Raw genomic sequence first — 20,859 nt, 5'->3', positions numbered from 1 at the left:
GCTCTTATACAGCAGGATATCACTCTGCTCTTATACAGCAGGATATCACTGCTCTTATACAGCAGGATATCACTGCTCTTATACAGCTATGTATATCACTGCTCTTTCAATATCAGTCTAGAGATATCACTGCTCTTATACAGCAGGATATCACTCTGCTCTTATACAGCAGGATATCACTCTGCTCTTATACAGCAGGATATCACTGCTCTTATACAGCAGGATATCACTCTGCTCTTATACAGCAGGATATCACTCTGCTCTTATACAGCAGGATATCATTCTGCTCTTATACAGCACGATATCACTCTGCTCTTATATAGCAGGATATTACTCTGCTCTTATACAGCAGGATATCACTCTGCTCTTATATAGCAGGATATTACTCTGCTCTTATACAGCAGGATGCCACTAAGATCCAGAGTTGAGCCTGTGTGATTTTATCGTAATTTGGGAAGATGTGGCGCCAAATCTTTGGTCTCCCACCATAGCACCTTCTGAGCTGTGATCCCTTCTCTGTCTGTTACCCTCTCTGCTTCCTACCTATCTTAATGAAACAAAATATACAAAAAGAGGCTGGACATTCCATTTTCCTTTAACAGTAAAAATTAAATCCACTGTATTTAGCATTTTTCATAAATGAGACGAGAGCCCTTTAGCACAGCATGCATTTTGCAGCTCCCAAGTTTGACTAATAAAGCTGGAAAGTCCATTTTACACCTAAAAACACAACCCAAAGGCTCTTTACTGGAAAAGAGTGGATTATTCTTAGCAGGTCCTCCTTCACATATTAGTCTATAGTTACGTTCCCTCATTAAACAATGAAATATTCCTGATAGTTTTTTAATGAGGTCATTCATGGCCCTGCTTTGGGTAAAAGCCGCAGCCTCTGCGCCTGCCATTGTCAGAAGACAAATGGGCACATTGTGCTTGGGCTTCTGAGAGATGGATTTATTTTCCACTGGCCACTTTCTCACCATTTCACATTGTTGATCTCAAAGCAGAAGATGAAAAAGTGCCCCCCTCCAGCACCACCACTTCATTGTTCAGTATTAGTGGGGAAACAGCTTGTACAGAACAATATACATTTCCTGCAATGTGTCGGGCGACTCTGCAGAGAAGGCATGGCCGTCAGCAATGTGTGTGTTCAGTGCCTTGTTCTACAAGCCACTTACCTTCCTGGAATGTCAGCTTGTAGCTCCATTCACCCTCCCCCACCCTTCAAACCCCCGCCTGCTTCTGGGCCAAACGGAGTCTGATGCAGGTGTGTGCTCCCAACTTGAGGCTTCATGTCTGCTTGTGGAGAGTGAGTTTTATGAGCCTTAGGCAGTGAGGGGATGGATGTGCACGTGGCTGTGTGTCCTGAGCTTAGTGAGGGTTGGATGTGCAGTGAGGGGATGGATGTGCACGTGGCTGTGTGTCCTGAGCTTAGTGAGGGTTGGATGTGCAGTGAGGGGATGGATGTACAGTGAGGGGATTGATGTGCACGTGGCTGTGTGTCCTGAGCTTAGTGAGGGTTGGATGTGCAGTGAGGGGATGGATGTACAGTGAGGGGATGGATGTGTAGTGAGGGGATGGATGTGCGGTGAGGGGATGGATGTGCAGTGAGGGGATGGATGTACAGTGAGGGGATGGATGTGTAGTGAGGGGATGGATGTGTAGTGAGGGGATGGATGTGCGGTGAGGGGATGGATGTGCAGTGAGGGGATTGATGTGCACGTGGCTGTGTGTCCTGAGCTTAGTGAGGGATGGATGTGCACGTGGCTGTGTCCTGAGCTTAGTGAGGGATGGATGTGCAGTGAGGGGATGGATGTGCAGTGAGGGGATGGATGTGCGGTGAGGGGATGGATGTGCACGTGGCTGTGTCCTGAGCTTAGTGAGGGGATGGATGTGGAAGGAAGTAGATGGTAAGGAAAAGGTTCTGATGTTTAGGAGGACACACGCACACACACACCCAGTAAAACACAGGTGTGGTGAAACATCCTGCTGAATGCTCTGTGGGTTTTATGTTTTCAGTGAGCAGCACTGCAGGTGGTGGGGGGGGCCCAGGGAGAGCCGTTCCCCCCACGCAGGAAGCTGCCCCCCCCCCCCGATGCAGGAAGCTGGCCACCCCCCCACCCCCCCGCCCAGGCAGCAGTATTTCAGCCTGGCTGCTCCTGTCAGCCTTTTCCCCTCATTGTTCCACTCTGTTTGTTCTTCAGGGCTGTGCTACCCTGATAGTCAGCCATGTGAATGTAGCACAGAATCAACCGCAGATCTTACCCACCCCCCCCTTTCTGTTCTTTACTCTCCATCCCCCTTTCTGTCCTTTACTCTCCATCCCCCTTTCTGTTCTTTACTCTCCATCCCCCTTTCTGTTCTTTACTCCATCCTTTGTCTTTACTCTCCCCTCTTCTGTCCTTTACTCTCCATCCCCTTTTCTGTCCTTACTCTCCATCCCCTTTCTGCCCTTCTCATCCCTTCTGTCCTTTACTCTCCATCCCCTCTTTCGTCCTTTACCACCCTTGTCCTTTACTCTCCATCCCCCTTTCTGTCTTTACTCTCCACCCCTCGTCTTTCCATCCTTTCTGTCCTTTACTCTCCATCCCCCTTTCGTCCTTTACTCTCCATCCCCTTTCTGTTCTTTACTCTCCATCCCCTTTCTGTCCTTTACTCTCCATCCCCCTTTCTGTCCTTTACCTCCATCCCCCTTCTGTCCTTTACTCTCCATCCCCCTTTCTGTCCTTTACTCTCCACCCCTTTGTCCTACCCCCCTTTCTGTTCTTTACTCTCCATCCCCCTTTCTGTCCTTTACAACCCCCTTTCTGTCCTTTACTCATCCCTCGCCTACCCCCCCTTTCTGTCCTTTACTCTCCATCCCTCTTCTGTCCTTTACTCTCCATCCCCTTTCTGTCCTTTACTCTCCATCCCCTTTCTGTCCTTACCCACCCCTTTCTGTCCTTTACTCTCCATCCCCCTTTCTGTCCTTTACTCTCCATTCCCCCTTTCTGTCCTTTACTCTCCATCCCCTTTCTGTCCTTTACTCTCCATCCCCCCTTTCTGTCCTTTACTCTCCATCCCCTCTTTCTGTCCTTTACCACCCCCTTCTGTCCTTACTCTCCATCCTCTTCTGTCTTACTCCACCCCTTTCTGTCCTTACTTCCATCCTTTCTGTCCTTTACTCTCCATCCCCCTTTCTGTCCTTTACCCACCCCCCTTTCTGTCCTTTACTCTCCATCCCCCTTTCTGTCCTTTACTCTGGATTTATTGTGTGATTGGCTTAGATGTGCATTTCTTTGTTATGTGAGCAAAAGCTCAGAATTTCAATGAAGCAAATCCATTTAGTATTCTCAGAGGAAACTCGCAGTCAACAAAACTTAACTGCCACCCAATGAGGAGACGTGAGTGTCAGGATATATTCACATTTTTTGGTTCTTGTTAGAACCTTAGAACCTGCACTGTGTATGTTAGAACCCTAGAACCTGCACTGTGTATGTTAGAACCCTAGGACCTGCACTCTGTGTGTTAGAACCCTAGAACCTGCACTCTGTATGTTCCACGGTCAGATTAGTGCAGCCAGGTGGAAAAGCATTACAGTAGTCCAGCTGAGAAATTTTAGAAACATGAGCCTTTTTTGGCATCATACAGGGACAATTTCCCTTCTCAATTTGGACATATTTATTCCTCAAAGTTTGGAAAGCTGGACATTTTTGCTTGGTATAACCGACAGGCTAACACACACTGTTAGAGTGATCAGTGTGCGTTAGCCTGTCAGAGTGATCTGTGTGTGTTAGCCCGTCAGAGTGATCTGTGTGCTTTAGCCCGTCAGAGTGATCAGTGTGCGTTAGCCTGTCAGAGTGATCAGTGTGTGTTAGCCCGTCAGAGTGATCTGTGTGTGTTAGACCAACATAAGTCTTACCTTCATTGGGTGGCAACTGCTCTCAATGGCTCGAGGCAGACTAAGTGAAGTGTTTTGTGGCCTTTAGGATAAAGGGTGTATAAACAGGGCGTGGCCTTTAGGATAAAGGTTGTAGAAACAGGGCGTGGCCTTTAGGATAAAGGGTGTATAAACAGGGCGTGGCCTTTAGGATAAAGGTTGTAGAAACAGGGCGTGGCCTTTAGGATAAAGGGTGTAAAACAGGGCATGGCCTTAGGATAAAGGGTGTAGAAACAGGGCGTTGGCCTTTAGGATAAAGGGTGTAGAAACAGGGCGTGGTCCTTAGGATAAAGGTTGTAGAAACAGGCGTGGCCTTAGGATAAAGGGTGTAGAAACAGGGCGTGGCCTTTAGGATAAAGGGTGTAGAAACAGGGCGTGGCCTTTAGGATAAAGGGTGTAGAAACAGGGCGTGGCCTTTAGGATAAAGGGTGTAGAAACAGGGCGTGGCCTTTAGGATAAAGGGTGTAGAAACAGGGCGTGGCCTTTAGGATAAAGGGTGTAGAAACAGGGCGTGGTCTTTAGGATAAAGGGTGTAGAAACAGGGCGTGGCCTTTAGGATAAAGGCTGTGGAAACAGTTGGCTATGTGAAGCAGCAGTGCAGGGTTAAGGGCAGTGTGGGGCCTGATTTTGTTGGGTGGGTTTATTTGCCCTTTAGGGTTGATTGTGCCTTTGTAACACAGCAGCCTCGTGTGTTTGAAGTGGAAAACAATGAATATGGGTTTCCGTTCAGTGAACTTTTTAAACCACCAGACTGCAAACGCTTTGTAAAAATGTGTTTAAAAAAACCCATCATGCGCAGGTTTAGGCATGTACCCTCTTTTGCCTCCACAAAATGGCGATCACATCTTCATCCTGAGACTTCCTGACAGTGCCTGACATATAGAGCCTCGAATCAGAACACTTGCAGCCTGTAAGGTGGGTGGTCCAGGGGTTTCTGGGAAAAATAACTGCACGGTAGACTAGATCACCCTGTAGTATGTGTTCTTTTTTTGATTCCATGGTTGCCCTGGTGATGGTGAGTCATGCCAGTGCCTCTGTCCTGGGTAATTAGAGGGTCCCTGGGGCTGAGCTTATCTGAGGCAGGGAGGGGTAGGAATGTGCCCACACAGCCCCTCCCTGCCCGCCATGCTCCTCCTGCCCCTGGGGCACCCCCACTGCACTCTGACACCTCCCCCACCAACCCCCACCATCAACACAATGATCATCTGTTCATCATGAAAGCATCCTGATAAAATTGCTACTGCTAAGTTAACACACTTATTCTCTGTTAACTTATGATTATGGTTTCAGGTGATCTCATCTTGATGTTGAAAATACGGGCTAATTTTTTTACACAATATACCCACATATTGCTTTTAGACCTGAGTTGTCCTTTTTGTCTTTTACTTGAGGTATTTATCATTCTTTGTGCGTGTGTTTGCCTCATTGTGTGCAGTGAGGTACTGTGCTGTGGGTTTGGAGTTCTCGAGAGAATGACACGTTCATGCGTCAGTGCTGCTGGGAAGGCACTGCTGGAGGAAAGCATGGAAGAGCACAGCTGAGCGTTTTATTTACCTGCAGTGTGTAATGTGCTCCTCTCGTGGAAGAGCACAGCTGAGCGTTTTATTTACCTGCAGTGTATAATGTGCTCCTCTCGTGGAAGAGCACAGCTGAGCGTTTTATTTACCCGCAGTGTGTAATGTGTCCACTCCACAACTGCGCATAGTCCCTGCACATATTTAGTATGGACACAAACTACCTGTGCTCTGAGAACTTGTTTGTTTTTGTTGACTGTTAGCCCTGTCTTATTTTGTTTTCTTATGTATTTATAGTGGTGAAAATGGCTTGTGACCTGTGGTTTGTCTGGGTTAAAAATTCTGTGAGACAGGCTTGTGTACATGTGCACGCATGCAGTCTGTCAGCAAAATGAAATTGCTGTTTTGGGTTATGGGTGTATCATCAGTGGGGATCTTAATTACGGGCGTACTGGCAACAAGCTTTGGCACTGACTCTTCCTCACCATAACAAGACTGTGCCTGTCTCTCACAGTAAAACAGACTGTGCCTGTCTCTCACAGTAACACAGACTGTGCCTGTCTCACAGTAAAGCAGACTGCGCCTGTCTCTCACAGTAAAGCAGGCTGTGCCTGTCTCTCACAGTAAAGCAGGCTGTGCCTGTCTCTCACAGCAACACAGACTGTGCCTGTCTCTCACAGTAAAGCAGGCTGTGCCTGTCTCTCACAGTAAAGCAGGCTGTGCCTGTCTCTCACAGCAACACAGACTGTGCCTGTCTCTCACAGTAAAGCAGACTGTGAACCTTCATGAAATTTTATTTCTGTAAATGGCTAAAAATTGCTCGCTGCCTAGATTTCTGGTGTTGGTACTGGTTCCAGTGGTGATGCAAAGGCTAAATGAAGCTTAATTAAGCTGTATGTGGTGTGAATATTGGCTCCCTTATGCCTTGGAACTGGACCCAGAACTTAATTTGTCCTTTTGTGTCTGGTTCTGGCAGGAAAAAAGGTGTAATAGGACCTGGCTTTGGAACTATTGGATATTTGTTCCATTTGGAACGGACCTCTGGCCTTTGACTTTTGGTCTCTTCCTGTAGCTTGTCCTCTGCTTCTGATTGGCCAGCCATAGAGGTGTGCCACCCAGCCTGCCCTCTTTTTCCTTCACCTGCTCTCCTCCTGCTCTGCTCCTCCTCCTGCTCTCCTCCTGCTCTGCTCCTCCTCCTGCTCCTCCTCCTGCTCCTCCTCCTGCTCTCCTCCTGCTCTCCTCTTGCTCCACCAGCTCATGACCAGATTGTATCTGACATCCTATAAGACACAGATTATAGTAAAGATCACAGCTGCCTTCCTTTTTCACTGATTATGCCCCGAAAGTCTGGTGCTATTGTTGTTCTGCTTGTGTGGATGGACTGGCCGTAGGGCAGCCAAGTTAAGCAGACCAGCTCAGAGCGCTACCCTCTCTTCCTCATCTCCGGCACCCTCTGACTCACTCTAGAGCTACTCCAGCCAGTTCTCTGGGTTCGCTTTTATTTCCTTACAGGGATTGCCTCTCCTGCCTGGCATCCCCAAAGCAGAGGCAGAAGCAGACGATCTCCCTGATGGTGATGAAATTAGAACTGTACTATGATGGACACAGTTTGTGTTCCTGAGTCAGGAAGAGGGCAGATTTAGCCAGCAGTGGTGTTCTGATGGCTAGTGAAACAGGGCTAGTGAACTCTGCTTCCATTCAGTTCTGTGCTGTGAGCCGATGAGATCAGTTTATTTCCTTCTTTCCCCATTGTTCATGTTCTGTCTATTTTCTTTTGCTTTGTTTGTCCTTGTGCAAACTCCCCATCTCTGCATGATCGCATAGTGAGTCTGCCCGAGCCAATCTGAGGGTCCTGTGGCAGGGCGACTGACTGACTGTCACCATCTCCTGGGCAGCGAGCACGCAGCCTTTGTTTTCAGTGCTGCTCGGCAACAATGGCTCTGCTGCCGATGGCCGCGGCTCTCCAATGTGCTTTGAATTCACGATACAAAAACAATCTGTAGTCATAACAAGCATTTTCTTTTGAAATAATTGAATAAGCTCCCAGGTTCCTGCTAGTTTCAAAACCGTCCTTTTTATGTGAAATAATTCCCAAAAGTGGCAGGAAAACATTTGTTGTACATTTCTGGCATTGTTTTAAAATGCATTGTAACTGTGCTTCTTAAATAAACAGGGCTTTGATGTTAAAACATAAATAATCATATCTGCTCCTGTGGTATTTGTAGAGAAAAGGACAGTTTGTTTTAGCAGTGGTGCTTAGTCAGGTGCAGAACAGGAAGTGTAAGATCCTTTTATGCCAGGAAGGAGAGCTTTAGACCTTAGTCCTTCCCCTAAGAGGTTAAAATAGAGGAAGCGTTCATGCACTCCACCCCCTCTCCCCCCTATTTTAATTAGAGTTCTTCATGCCCCACGCAGGCTGTTCCCTGGGTTTCATTAAAAGCTGTTTTGCTTGATGAACTCCCACATGGCCTCAAATGGCAGAACACTGCTCTGTGCTGGATGTAATGTGATTACAGACAGACTGGTCTGTACTGTATGTGATGTGATTACAGACAGACTGGTCTGTACTGCATGTAATGTGATCACAGACAGACTGGTCTGTACTGCATGTGATGTGATCACAGACAGACTGGTCTGTACTGCATGTGATATGATCACAGACAGACTGGTCTGTACTGCATGTGATATGATCACAGACAGACTGGTCTGTACTGCATGTAATATGTGATTATGGGCAGACTGGTATGTACTGTGTACAGTGTGATTAAGGGGGAAATGGTCTGTACTATAAGTAATGTGATTATGGGCAGACTGGTCTGTACTGTAAGACTTAAGATGCTTAATCTCTTAGTAAAAAGAGACTTATGTGCGATTTGATTGTTAATCCCTTTTACAAATTTAAAAGCCTCAGAGTGAACTACAAGAGATTCTTCAGGTTGAGTTCTGTTAGTAGAACGAGGGGACATACATGGAAATTAGCCAAAGTTAAATTCTGCGCAGACATTAGGAAGGTTTTTTTCACACAGAGAGCAGTCAATGTGTGGAATAGCCTGCCAGGTCACGTAGTCGACTCTGAATCTCAAGGCCCGGCTTGATATGGTGCTAAATACTATCTAGTTAGTAGGTAAACTGGGGTACCTTTAATGGTAGGAAAATGGCGAGCAATATTGTCTGTACTGTAGATACTGTGGCAGATAGTGGTCTGTACTGTAGTTACTGTGGCAGACAGTGGTCTGTTCTATAGTTACTGTGGCAGACGGTGTTCTGTACTGTAAATAATGTGGCAGAGAGTGGTCTGTACTGTAGACACTGTGGCAGATAGTGGTCTGTACTGTAGTTACTGTGGCGCACAGTAGTCTGTACTGTAATTACTGTGGCAGACAGTGGTCTGTACTGTAGCTACGGTGGCAGAAAGTAGTCTGTACTGAGTTACTGTGGCAGACAGTGGTCTGTACTGTAGTTACTGTGGCAGATAGTGGTCTGTACTGTAGATACTGTGGCAGATAGTGGTCTGTACTGTAGTTACTGTGGCAGACAGTGGTCTGTACTGTAGTTACTGTGGCAGACAGTGGTCTGTACTTTACTTACTGTGGCAGAAAGTGGTCTGTACTGAAGATACTATGACTGACAGTGGTCTGTACTGTAGATACTGTGGTGGACAGTGGTCTGTACTGAAGTTACTGTGGCAGACAGTGGTCTGTGATGTAGATACTGTGACAGACAGTGGTCTGTACTGAACTAAGCTCTTATTTTAGTACTTGGATGAGCATCACATCCAATGGGGCTTGACTGAGAGAATGACATGTATACAAGTTCATGTGTGAACTGTACTTATGGTGTTGTGTGACATTATGGTCTGCAAATGGAACGCTTCCTTTGCCAGTAATTTGGCCATTTGTTGTGTTGTGTGGAAGCTGACCTCATTTAATTGACAGATTGCTTTGTTTGTAGATTTATACAGTTGCAGGAAAAAGTTGGTGAACCATTTTAAATTAGAATTAAGACTTGAAAAGTGCAATTGATTGTGTGTTATTCGTTTATGCGGAATGTGTTTGTCTGTTATTGTAACTTAAATGAAGATCAGACCACATTTAATGAGTAATTAATGTAGAAATCCAGGTAATTTAGAATGGTTCACAAACTTTTTTTTTGCAACTGTAGATTATAGGCTTTCCAAAACAAACAGCTGAAATATCTTTACATTGCAAAATTAAATTTAATTAATTTATCATTTATGCTTTTTGCCAAAGAAACTTTACAAGAATTACAGCAAACTCTTAATGGAGTGTGAAATGGTGAATGGGGTGCAGAGTGTGGTTCCTAGGTGTTTTTTGTCTTCTTGCAGATCCTGGACGAGATTGCAGAGCACGGAATTCGCATATACCAGCTTCCAGATGCAGATTCAGATGAGGATGAGGAGTTCAAGGAGCAGACACGTGTTCTGAAGGTGAAAGATGGACTGAAGGAAACAATTTTCCAACCATGCAGAATCTACACACTGCTTATTTGTGTGGAGTGCCCCCCGGTGGTGACTCACTGGTCACGTGGGGGACTTGGTGACAGTAAAACACCTGCTGAAGTGAAGTTCCTGTTACAGCAGTATCGCAGAAACCTCTACTGTCTGTTGGATACAAACAGCATTTTCTGCTTGTTGAATTTTATGCTGAATAGTTGAGTAAAAGACATGATGAGCTCTCATACCTGATACTTCTGCATCATTGTAAGGGTTAGAGTCCAGGTCAGGGTAAGCATCAGGGTTTGGGTCAGGGTCAGGGTCAGGGTTAGGGTTGTTAGGGTCTCTGTTGTGTTACTGTGCTGATGTCCCGTTCTGCTGCTCTTCCGCTCTCTGTTCCCAGGCCAGCATTCCCTTTGCCGTGATCGGCTCCAACCAGCTGATCGAGGTGAAAGGGAAGAAGATCCGGGGACGCCTGTACCCTTGGGGGGTGGTGGAGGTGGAAAACCCCGAGCACAATGACTTCCTCAAGCTGCGCACCATGCTTGTGTGAGTTGCTGTAGCAACGGGGTCAAAGGATGCTGGGTGATGTCATTGGGGTGATGTTGAAGAAGGAGGGTACAGTCCTGGCTTGAACCTTAACCTCAGTTCCTAACTGCCTCCCATCAGAGAGTGAAAAACCGTGGTTTATACTCGGCTTTAAATAGCTTCAATTATGCGGACTTACACTCTGTTATAACTGATATTCTTAATTATGTAAGCTTAACATAGACAATCTTTTGCTTCCAGAATAACTCAACTCTTTTTTTGGTATTTAATTGTAATTGAACAGATCTGTGGGTTTTCTGCACAGACTCAGAGCGGTAACTGTCTGTCAACTCTTCAAACTCAGTTGTGTAATGCTGCACTTTGTTAAACTGCACATTGTTAAACATTATTGAAACAATTTATTGTCATGCTCATGTTAGCTAATGTTAATGTTTGTGAGCCTGCTGTCTGTCTACTATATAAGGCACACTAGAACGTTGCTATCGTAGCTAACCATCTGCAATACTAGCAAGGTAGCTTGCTGTCTAGACAGTAGCTAGCTAGCAAGAGGCAAATTAAGTGACTGCCTGCAGTGGCAAGCAAGATGGATGCCTGTTGTGTTTTGCTCAACATTTTTATATCCCCTGAGAAACGATAGTTTGGAACAACTGTTGGTAAAGATCAGTGAATAATACAGATCGGTGAACTGTGTTACCTGGGGTGTGTTTTGCTATAGAGAGGATTGTACGTGAGCCTTGAATTTAAGGCTGCGGTAGTGCTCAGGGTGATGTTGTGCTACCCTCTGGTGTAGGAGTTTAGTAACAGCAGCAGGAGGACAAATTAACATCCAGTAGACATCCTGCAAATGTGCTTGAGTGTGTGTGTGTTTTTGTTTGTATGTATGCATGCATGTATGTTGTGTGTATGTATAGTGTGTGTGTGTGTGTGTTTTTTGTTTGTATGTATTATTATTAATTACATTTATATAGCACTTTTCCAGATGCTCAAAGTGCTTTACAGTGAAGGGGAACTCACCTCACCCACCACCAATGTGTAGCACCCACCTGGGTGATGCACGGCAGGCATTTTGCGCCAGAATGCGCACCACACATTAGCGAAGGTGGAGAGGGAGAGAACATTTATTTAGCCAATTAAATCTGGGGATGATTTTTAGTGGCAAGTTTTTGCGAGAGCCAGATCTGGGATTTGGCCAGGACACCGGGGAACCCCCTACTCTTAGCGATAAGTGTCATGGGATCTTTAATGACCGCAGAGAGTCAGGACCTCGGTTTAACGTCTCATCCGAAAGACGGCATCTCCTACAGCACAGTGTCCCCGTCATTGCACTGGGGCATTGGGGTTTATTTGTACCAGAGGGAAGATTGCCCCCTGCTGGCCCACCAACACCACTTCCTGGTGGTCTCCCATCCAAGTACTAACCAAGCCCACACCTGCTTAGCTTCAGCCATTTGGCAGGAGCAGAATGCATGGAGGTATGGCTGCTGGCTGGCTAATGCATATATGTTGTGTGTATGTATAGTGTGTGTATGTCTGCGGCATTTAAGTGGCGTAATGAAGGTGGTGTAAGTATCCTGAGCAGGTCTCCCTGTGGTTCTGCAGGACTCATATGCAGGATCTGCAGGAAGTCACCCAGGACCTGCATTACGAGAACTTCCGCTCAGAGCGTCTAAAACGAGCAGGAAGGCAAGTCCCTCTTCTACCCCCCCTCGCACCTGACCCCTGACCCTAATCCCTAATATTGTGAGGATCTGAAATAGACAGAAAAGTGATTCCCCCACATTCTCTTCTCAAACAGAGATATGATTCAGAAATCTTGGTGTTAGGCTTATTTTGGTTGATGAATGCAAGCATGTTCCGCTGTGATTATTTTTCTTTTTGAGCATATGTGTTTTTAGTGATGGAAGATGTGTACTGAGCTGGTAATAGAAAAGCCCTGAGGCAGTGGCTCTGTTCCTGCAGATCTTCCGGCCTACAGGCTTTCATTTCAACCCTAACAAAGCACACCTCATTTAACAGCTAGAGATCTGCCAATTAGTAGAGTCGGTTGTGCCAAATTAGGGTTGAAATGAAAACCTACAGGATGGTAGATTTCAGTCAGTCTTCTGTAATTTTGGCACTGATCTGTGTGGAGCTGGGGCTCATAGTGTCTCTGCTGCCCCCTGCAGGGCAGTGGAGGAAGATGTGGTGGACAAGGACCAGATCCTGATGCAGAAGGAGGCAGAGGTAAGGACTGGGGAAGGGGGGGGGTGGGTGGGGGTGGTTGGGTGGTGTACTGTTCACTGCAGAGTTTAGTGGGTTGGAAAGTAGGTTTTCTTTTGAAATGCTTGATCATTTCAATGTATCACAGAACCCAAATACATTAACATAATTTCATCAGTTCTTTAACAGTAGTTCTGTGGAATTAAGATGTTGTTGTAGAATGAATATCATCCCCCCGCCAGTGCTAAATCTTTTAGAGGAACAGTAAAAGTTGTTTAAGTTGATGTTGAATATGGAGAAATCTCTTTTTAGAGTGTAAGAAAATGCTAGATCAGTGGCTTGAAATCAGTGTGGGGTTCCTTTTCTTGTTACCTGATCTTGTAACCTTGAGGGTTTTCTCCCCACTGAGAGGTATTTACAGAAAATATGACCAGTTTCATTATAAAAAAAATGGAAGGATTTGCAGTATGTGCAGATTTTCAGGGTTAAGGTTTGGTGTGGGAAGTGTCCTTGGCAGTGGAGCGAGCTCCAGTCTAAAATAGGGGGGCTGAAAAAGTGGCAGTTATCCTGCTTTCCCAGGCCTTCTCTGGAGGCCACCCCAGGCTTCCTTCTGTTGTTTGGTTTCCATCTTGGAGCGCAAACCATGAGAATTACAAATGGCCACTGCATGCCTTCAACATGACTGCACTGTTGCTCTTTCCTGGGGCTGATGTATTGCAGAGGCCTGTATGTTGGTAAACACGTCTGCACAGGAAACATTCTCGCTTTCCACTGATAGCATGTTCATTGGTCTGGCCCACTTTACAGAGAATGGCATGGGCTGTGTGTATGTGTGTGTGTGTGCGCGCGCATGTGTGTGTGTCTGTGTGCACGCGTGAGTGCGAGTGCCATGCCTTTGAATAAATATCATATACCTGTATTTATTGGCTTGGTTTGTACTCCAGTATGCATTATTAGCGTTGTTCATGTGAATAGTCTGACTTGGTTGCAGATCAAACTCGATATAATTTTTTAAATTATATTATCTATTATTTATTTTAAATAAATCTGAATTGTCTTCATCTAATGATAGCGTTGATGAGGTGTAGGAGGTGTTTATTTCTGTGAAGGTAACAGTACATTGCACTAAATTATTTGAAGGTGATCGTAGTCAGTCTAAACTCTTCCTCCGTCAGATACACAGTGCATGTGTCTGTAACAAAACACTTTGATCCAACCTGGCTGTTTAAATGTAATTTTGTAAGTATGAACAAACAAAAGTTTGCTTCATTTGTGACAACCTGGTCTGGGGTCAGTCCATAACAGGAAATGGGATAAGGGAAGTGAGTGGGAAATGGAAATGACACTGAAGACCAATGAGCAGCTCCGGTCCCCGTCTGCTGATCCAAAACAACTAACCTGGCCTCCGGTCCCTGTGTGTGTGTGTGTGCGCGTGTGTGCGCATGTACGTTTGTGTGTGTGTGTGTGTGTGTGTGTGTGTGTGTTGCTCCTCCAGCTACGCCGGATGCAGGAGATGATCACTCAGATGCAGGCGCAGATGCGGATGAAGCCTGCTGATGAGTGAGATTGGGCTGGCTGTCCCGGGACGGGGTCCTTCTGCACGCCCCGTACAGGTGAGTCATCTGAACCCAAAATCCTCTGCTATGCCACACACACAGTGGCCATGGGCAAACAACTCCACACCCCTCTGTAAACCCACCCAAAGTAATGGCAGTCAACAAGGGTGTCTGTATCAGAACCAGTCCAGGTCAGGACTGGGTTTGGACTGGGATAGGACTGGATGAGGCCTGCATGTGGACCTGGTGCTGACATGCTGCAGTCCAGGCTTGCTGTGTTGGGGCAGTGAAGGTTTTGTGCGTACGCACTTTCTGTAAAATGCTGCTATGCTGTTACTACAGCCCAGAAGATCACTAACACACATCTGCCTGCCCTGGAAGACATCTACAGCTCCCGTTGCCTGCGGAAGGCATCCTGCATTTTAAAGGACCCATATTACCCCGCCCATCACTTGTTCGTCCTTCTGCCCTCAGGATAGCGCTACAGGTCCATCAAAGCACGCACCAGAAGATTAACAAACAGTTTCTACCCCAAAGCCATCACCACACTGAACTCTGCACTGAAAGTACACCCCCTATAGACAATATTTATACTGAACAATACGTCTGTGCAATACTGATATTTATTCATATTTATCTGTACAACACTATTATTTATTCTGTGCATTCAGGTACTCTGTGCTTATTCGGTGCATACATAGGCATTATGGGTATGCGTGTGTGAATTTGTGTGCATGTGTGTCAGAGTGTGTATACGCGAGTGCACGCGCGTGAGCTGTATGTAGAGTTTTTATTATTCATTTTTTCATCTTTTATATTTTTATTACCTTGTTTTATCTTGTATATTTGAGCTCCGCTCAGGCAGTGCACCTGAATTTCATTGTATACACCAGTACAACGACAAAGAAATTCTGTTCTATTCTAAAATGTTCTGAGTAATGTTAATGGCAGTTTCTTTCCAAATCAATGGTGAATTCAGGATGAGTGCTATTTTAACACATAAGTACACGATGGAAACACTTGCTAGATGTGGTGAAGACATAGTTATAAATGTGTGGTTAGTGTGGTACAGATGCTGAATGTGTGGTTAGTGTGTGATTAGTGTGGCACAGAAATGCTGAATGTGTGGTTAGTGTGGCACAGATACTGAATGTGTGATTAGTGTGGCACAGATACTGAGTGTGTGGTTAGTGTGGCACAGATGCTGAATGTGTGGTTAGTGTGCGATTAGTGTGGCACAGATGCTGAATGTGTGATTAGTGTGTGATTAGTGTGGCACAGATGCTGAATGTGTGGTTAGTGTGTGATTAGTGTGGCACAGATGCTGAATGTGTGGTTAGTGTGTGATTAGTGTGGCACAGATGCTGAATGTGTGGTTAGTGTGTGATTAGTGTGGCACAGATGCTGAATGTGTGGTTAGTGTGTGATTATTGTGGCACAGGTGCTGAATGTGTGGTTAATGTGTGATTATTGTGGCACAGGTGCTGAATGTGTGATTAGTGTGGCACAGATGCTGAATGTGTGGTTAATGTGTGGGTAGTGTGGCACAGGTGCTGAATGTGTGGTTAGTGTGTGATTATTGTGGCACAGGTGCTGAATGTGTGGTTAATGTGTGATTATTGTGGCACAGGTGCTGAATGTGTGATTAGTGTGGCACAGATGCTGAATGTGTGGTTAATGTGTGGGTAGTGTGGCACAGGTGCTGAATGTGTGGTTAATGTGTGGGTAGTGTGGCACAGGTGCTGAATGTGTGGTTAATGTGTGGGTAGTGTGGCACAGGTGCTGAATGTGTGGTTAATGTGTGGGTAGTGTGGCACAGGTGCTGAATGTGTGGTTAGTGTGGCACAGATACTGAGTGTGTGGTTAGTGTGGCACAGATACTGAGTGTGTGGTTAGTGTGGCACAGATGCTGAGTGTGAGGTTAGTGTGGCACAGATGCTGAATGTGTGGTTAGTGTGTGGTTAGTGTGGCACAGATATGCTGAATGTGTGGTTAGTGTGGCACAGATATGCTGAATGTGTGGTTAGTGTGGCACAGATGCTGAGTATGTGGTTAGTGTGGCACAGATACTGAGTGTGTGGTTAGTGTGGCACAGATGCTGAGTGTGTGGTTAGTGTGGCACAGATGCTGAGTGTGTGGTTAGTGTTGCTCAGATGCTGAGTGTGTGGTTAATGTGGCACAGATGCTGAGTGTGTGGTTAGTGTGGCACAGATGCTGAATGTGTGGTTAGTGTGGCACAGATGCTGAATGTGTGGTTAGTGTGGCACAGATACTGAGTGTGTGGTTAGTGTGGCACAGATATGCTGAGTGTGTGGTTAGCGTGTGATTAGTGTGGCACAGATGCTAAATGTGTGGTTAGTGTGGCACAGATACTGAATGTGTGGAAAATCAGTACAGCAAAAAGATTATTGGCTGGACCGCAACAGTGGGGCCAGCCCTACAAACGTGAATGTCTGTGACTGAGTGACTGAAGTGATCTGACTGAGTGATGAAGTTACACCATTGGTCGGCCGAGTTATGAAGTTACACCATTGGACGGCTGGATGGTGTGTTAGGTCCAGCCATATACTAGGTTTTGACCTGGTCTTGTTTGTATTTTTGTTGAATCTGGTCTGTGGGATGCCTGCACTGTGCTGAGCATCCCCACATGGTTTGTGTGGCCTACAGGTGGAACTCTAACTGTTGCCTGTTTTTATTTTCCAGAGCCTTCATCATCCATTCATCCCCCGACCCCTCGTGATTGACAAGCATTCAGACCAATAGCATCGGTTCGCTGCCACTCCCCTGAGCCCAAGTGCCTGCCCACACAGTCTACACCATGCTGTGGAATACTCTAACCCCCTCCCTGAATTCCTGTCCCCTGCTCTGACCCCCTCCCTGAATTCCTGTCCCCTGCTCTGACACCCTCCCTGAATTCCTGTCCCCTACTCTGACCCCCTCCCTGAATTCTTGTCCCCGGGGCTCCCTGGTCATTCTACAAAAGCAGCCTGTGATTTAGTCCTGAAACAGGATGATCTGTTTACTTACAACCCCGCAGTAACTGAGTTTGATGATTTCAGGGGTGTCCTAAATAGATCACCCAGACTGTAGATTTTATTTTAAAAAACCAAAAAGGCTGAGTTCTCAATCTTGGTCCTGCCCCCACCCCTGTCCCATGTGTGCTGGTTAGTGTTTCTTCATCAAATTAGGTTGTTGAAAACTCACGCTGAAGTTCTTCCATAATAATAATAATAATAATTTCTCTACACATTAACATAATGCAGGTTTTGCCATTTACTTTGGCTTTGCTTGGATGTCTTTGTTTCAAATATTTCAGTGACCAGGTTTCCACACTTTCCACTGATTTCATCAGTTACTCAGTGATGTAAGACACAAATTTAACCTTAATAATGCCATAATGCCTATTTAACCTTAATGTCTTATTGTGCTGTATTGGCCGTATACCACATTAAATTAATGCATTGGTATGCCTTTGATTCCCCTTTATTTTAGCTACTAAATGAGACTATTTCTTATTATAACATTTCACAAATAAATTCATGCATAAGAAATGTTGAAAAACTTGCAGACATGGGGCCCCAGGACCAAATTTGTGAACTCTGGTCTACGGTACACACCTCTCACATCAGGGACTAATTAAGCCACAGACATGACCTGTCTGATGTAGGTGCTTGTCATTGATGGGCTGTTTACTATGTGTTCCAGGCTGTCTGCATTGCCCCTACTAGATCTATGTAAGAAAAGGGTGTCAGAATTGAATATAAATTTCACTTCAGCTAATGTCCTTTTCAGGACATTGCAGCATTGCAGTAATGTCTATGCAGTTCCACATTTATAAATATGGCACTTTAAAGAACAACGGGTGTCCACCTCCATTTTAAAATCTTCCTCTCCCTTGTTTTCTCTTAGTCCGTCCAGAGGAGACCACATCCAGGAGTCCTTAATAGACTTTTTCACATTACTGGAGGCAAACATGCCTGCAAATTTTAATTAGCGCCTGGAAACAGGCCTGATCTTGCAGTTATGTTTAGGGAACTCTGGCTCATAGTAACAGCTGAAAGGGGTGCAGAGTATTCTATCACACAGCACCCTGGACAGCTCCAGCTACTTGTACATGCATTTACAGAGGAAACAAAACTTTTCCTGACAATCTGCCATCTGTCTGAACCTCCATATATTTCTTTACCTTTTACTGCACTTTTAAGAGTCTTCAGCATTTTCATTTTGCAGTGTATGCCTCTCACTCTTCCCTGTGCACTCTCTACAGTCTCCATTACTCTTCCCTGTGCACTCTCTACAGTCTCCATTACTCTTCCCTGTGCACTCTCTACAGTCTCCATTACTCTTCCCTGTGCACTCTCTACAGTCTCCATCACTGTTCCCTGTGCACTCTTTCCTGTACACTTGCTATCTTTAGGCCAGTTCTTGGCTCCAGGTTTTTTTTTTGAGGAGCAGCATGTGTGCTGTAAGTATTGAAATAATGTCTAAAAATAGACAGCGCTGCAGCTTCCCTGTGTCAGTGTTGAGAAATGTTTCACTATAATAATTTTTTTCTTCATTGTTGGTTAATCCAGGGTAATGGTGCTAGTCTGAGGTACGTCCTCTGCTTTTGTACGCCGACTGAGCGCATTGAGAGCATTGACGTTGTGTAATATGCTGCCTGGCTATCTGTAATTGATGCTGCAGTTTAGCAGAAAATTTAGCTTCCCCTGTTTGGACTTCCTGCCTCTGTTAGGTCTATGACATCACTCCACTGAGAGTCTTAGCACAGCACGTTCACTACCAGGAAGTGGGAGTGTGTGGCCAGTGGTGGAAGTGAGTTTTCACTCAGGTATTACCATCTTTACTGAGCGCCTTGAGAAGACGATAACTTGCACAGTGGATTTAGGAAATTAATCTGTTTACAGACCTGTCCTACAGAGCAGAAATGGAATAAAAGCTGTGTTTTATTGTAATTCTCATGACTGAAAAAGGGATAACCGAACAACTATGTAATGCAGTTGTGTGTCTATAAAGTCCTGTGAACCAGGATCTATTGGGTTAAAATTGGGGGGGGGGGGGGGAGGAGAATTAATAGGTAAACATAATGATTAACTCACACTTCAGTTGACAAAAATGTTTGTGTGTTCATATTTCTACTTACCTTAGTTCTCTCCATGTGATTAATTGGCAAGAGTTAATGTAGGCATTCAAGAGACAGACTATTTGATGAAAATGTAATCAGAACCAAATCAAATACTTTAGTGAATAATGATATGGTTATTGTCCCCTCAGCTCACATTTTGTCTTAAGAAAGATGCACTGTAATCTAAGAAATATCTAATTTCCTTATTCTGGATAAGAGCGTTCATCTTATAGTATGTTATTTTTACTTTTGTTGAATCTGGCTTTGGGTCTTTTCTTAATGCATTGGTCTAACACTATCGTCAGCTCTATATTCAGCCTTTGTGACAAGATCTCAATCTTTGAACCATATTAAGAAATGTGGGCTTTTTCTGAATCATTTTACTTGCCTGGTACTGACTATACAGGTTGCATACAGCTTGCGTACTCAATAGTAGGCCAGTGAACTGCCCTTGACACAGCCCTTGCTTCCCCAAGACATTCATTCTGCTCTGATGTCTAAGTGAAACTGGCCTGTCAGCTTTCTCACAGGCATTTTAGCAAATGGAGATTTGATTCCTGACAGAAAGGCTTCCTCAATGTGTTTTTAGTATAAACCATTTGTTATATAAGACTCTTTTTGTACTACGGTTTTACATGGTCATTAGTAAAAATAAATTTTGGCAGAAACATTTCAGTCCCCGCCTTTTACTGCTTTCATAATTTCATCACCCTAATTTCTGATCGGAGCGTTTTCTGCATAATGCCTCTGTCATATGTAATATTGAGTGCAGCTGCACATATATACACAACAGCAAAGACAGCCTGATCCATAATTAAGAGCTATTTATCTGTTTGCTGTTTATGCCTTTATAATTTTGCATTTAAAAATCCTATACATAACAGAAATGGTATGGTGCACTTTATTACTTAATCATATTACTACTGCTTTTGATTCAAAGCAGTGTTGTGCAGCTATCTTCCCTGCCTTTCATTCATTCAAATGTTCCAAAGTCCTAATTGTGTATAATTTTTTTAATTGGGAATCTTTTTAGAAGGCTCATATCTATATGCATAGGTTGCTAGATGTCTAGTTCCATTGTGTTTAACAGAAAATAATACATCTAATACTAGAAAATGATTAACTTTTTTACATTAATGATTTGAATTTTTTTATTTAATATTTGTGGACCCTGAACACTGGTTATTTCCAATATTGGATTAGACATTAAAACTATTTGTTATTTAGGCGAGGGTCATATAGCTGGCCTAACTGAAAGCATTCAGCACTGGTATAGGTGTTCCAGGGAATACCAACGCTGTATGAAATTTGCTGTAATGCAGGTATCATTCAACTTGTAAAAACTACAAATAAACGCTGCTATGTTGTACAATTAAAGAGCATAATGCTGTCAAATTAGCTGTCTGTGTGTCATCTAGGGGTAAGTCAATCATGACGTTATTTTGCGTACGATTGGGTGGCACAAAGAAAGGCGGAGTCTTCGTGCTTTCCACCCGCCCCCTCCTCACTAGAGGCCAAGTGAAGACGGATAGATTACAGTTTCATCG

At 44.8% G+C, this 20,859-nt stretch overlaps 1 protein-coding gene across 1 annotated transcript in view; it reads left to right on the top strand.

The window, feature by feature from the left end:
* zgc:63587 (uncharacterized protein LOC393431 homolog) overlaps positions 1-19,982 on the top strand; it is a 31,677-nt gene extending 11,695 nt beyond the window's left edge. The window contains exons 8-13 of the mRNA XM_064353247.1: positions 9,776-9,877; positions 10,287-10,432; positions 12,032-12,115; positions 12,598-12,655; positions 14,127-14,244; positions 16,891-19,982. Of these exons, the coding sequence (XP_064209317.1) occupies positions 9,776-9,877; positions 10,287-10,432; positions 12,032-12,115; positions 12,598-12,655; positions 14,127-14,195 (459 nt within the window). The 3' untranslated portion in view covers positions 14,196-14,244; positions 16,891-19,982. The remainder of the gene's footprint in view (positions 1-9,775; positions 9,878-10,286; positions 10,433-12,031; positions 12,116-12,597; positions 12,656-14,126; positions 14,245-16,890) is intronic.
* The last annotated feature ends 877 nt before the right edge of the window (positions 19,983-20,859 follow it).

Source organism: Anguilla rostrata, chromosome 10 (assembly GCF_018555375.3).
Source record: "Anguilla rostrata isolate EN2019 chromosome 10, ASM1855537v3, whole genome shotgun sequence".
Taxonomy (NCBI): Eukaryota; Metazoa; Chordata; class Actinopteri; order Anguilliformes; family Anguillidae; genus Anguilla; species Anguilla rostrata.
The sequence above is the reverse complement of the archived record's forward strand: the minus strand, read 5'-3'. Positions and strand labels throughout refer to the sequence as shown.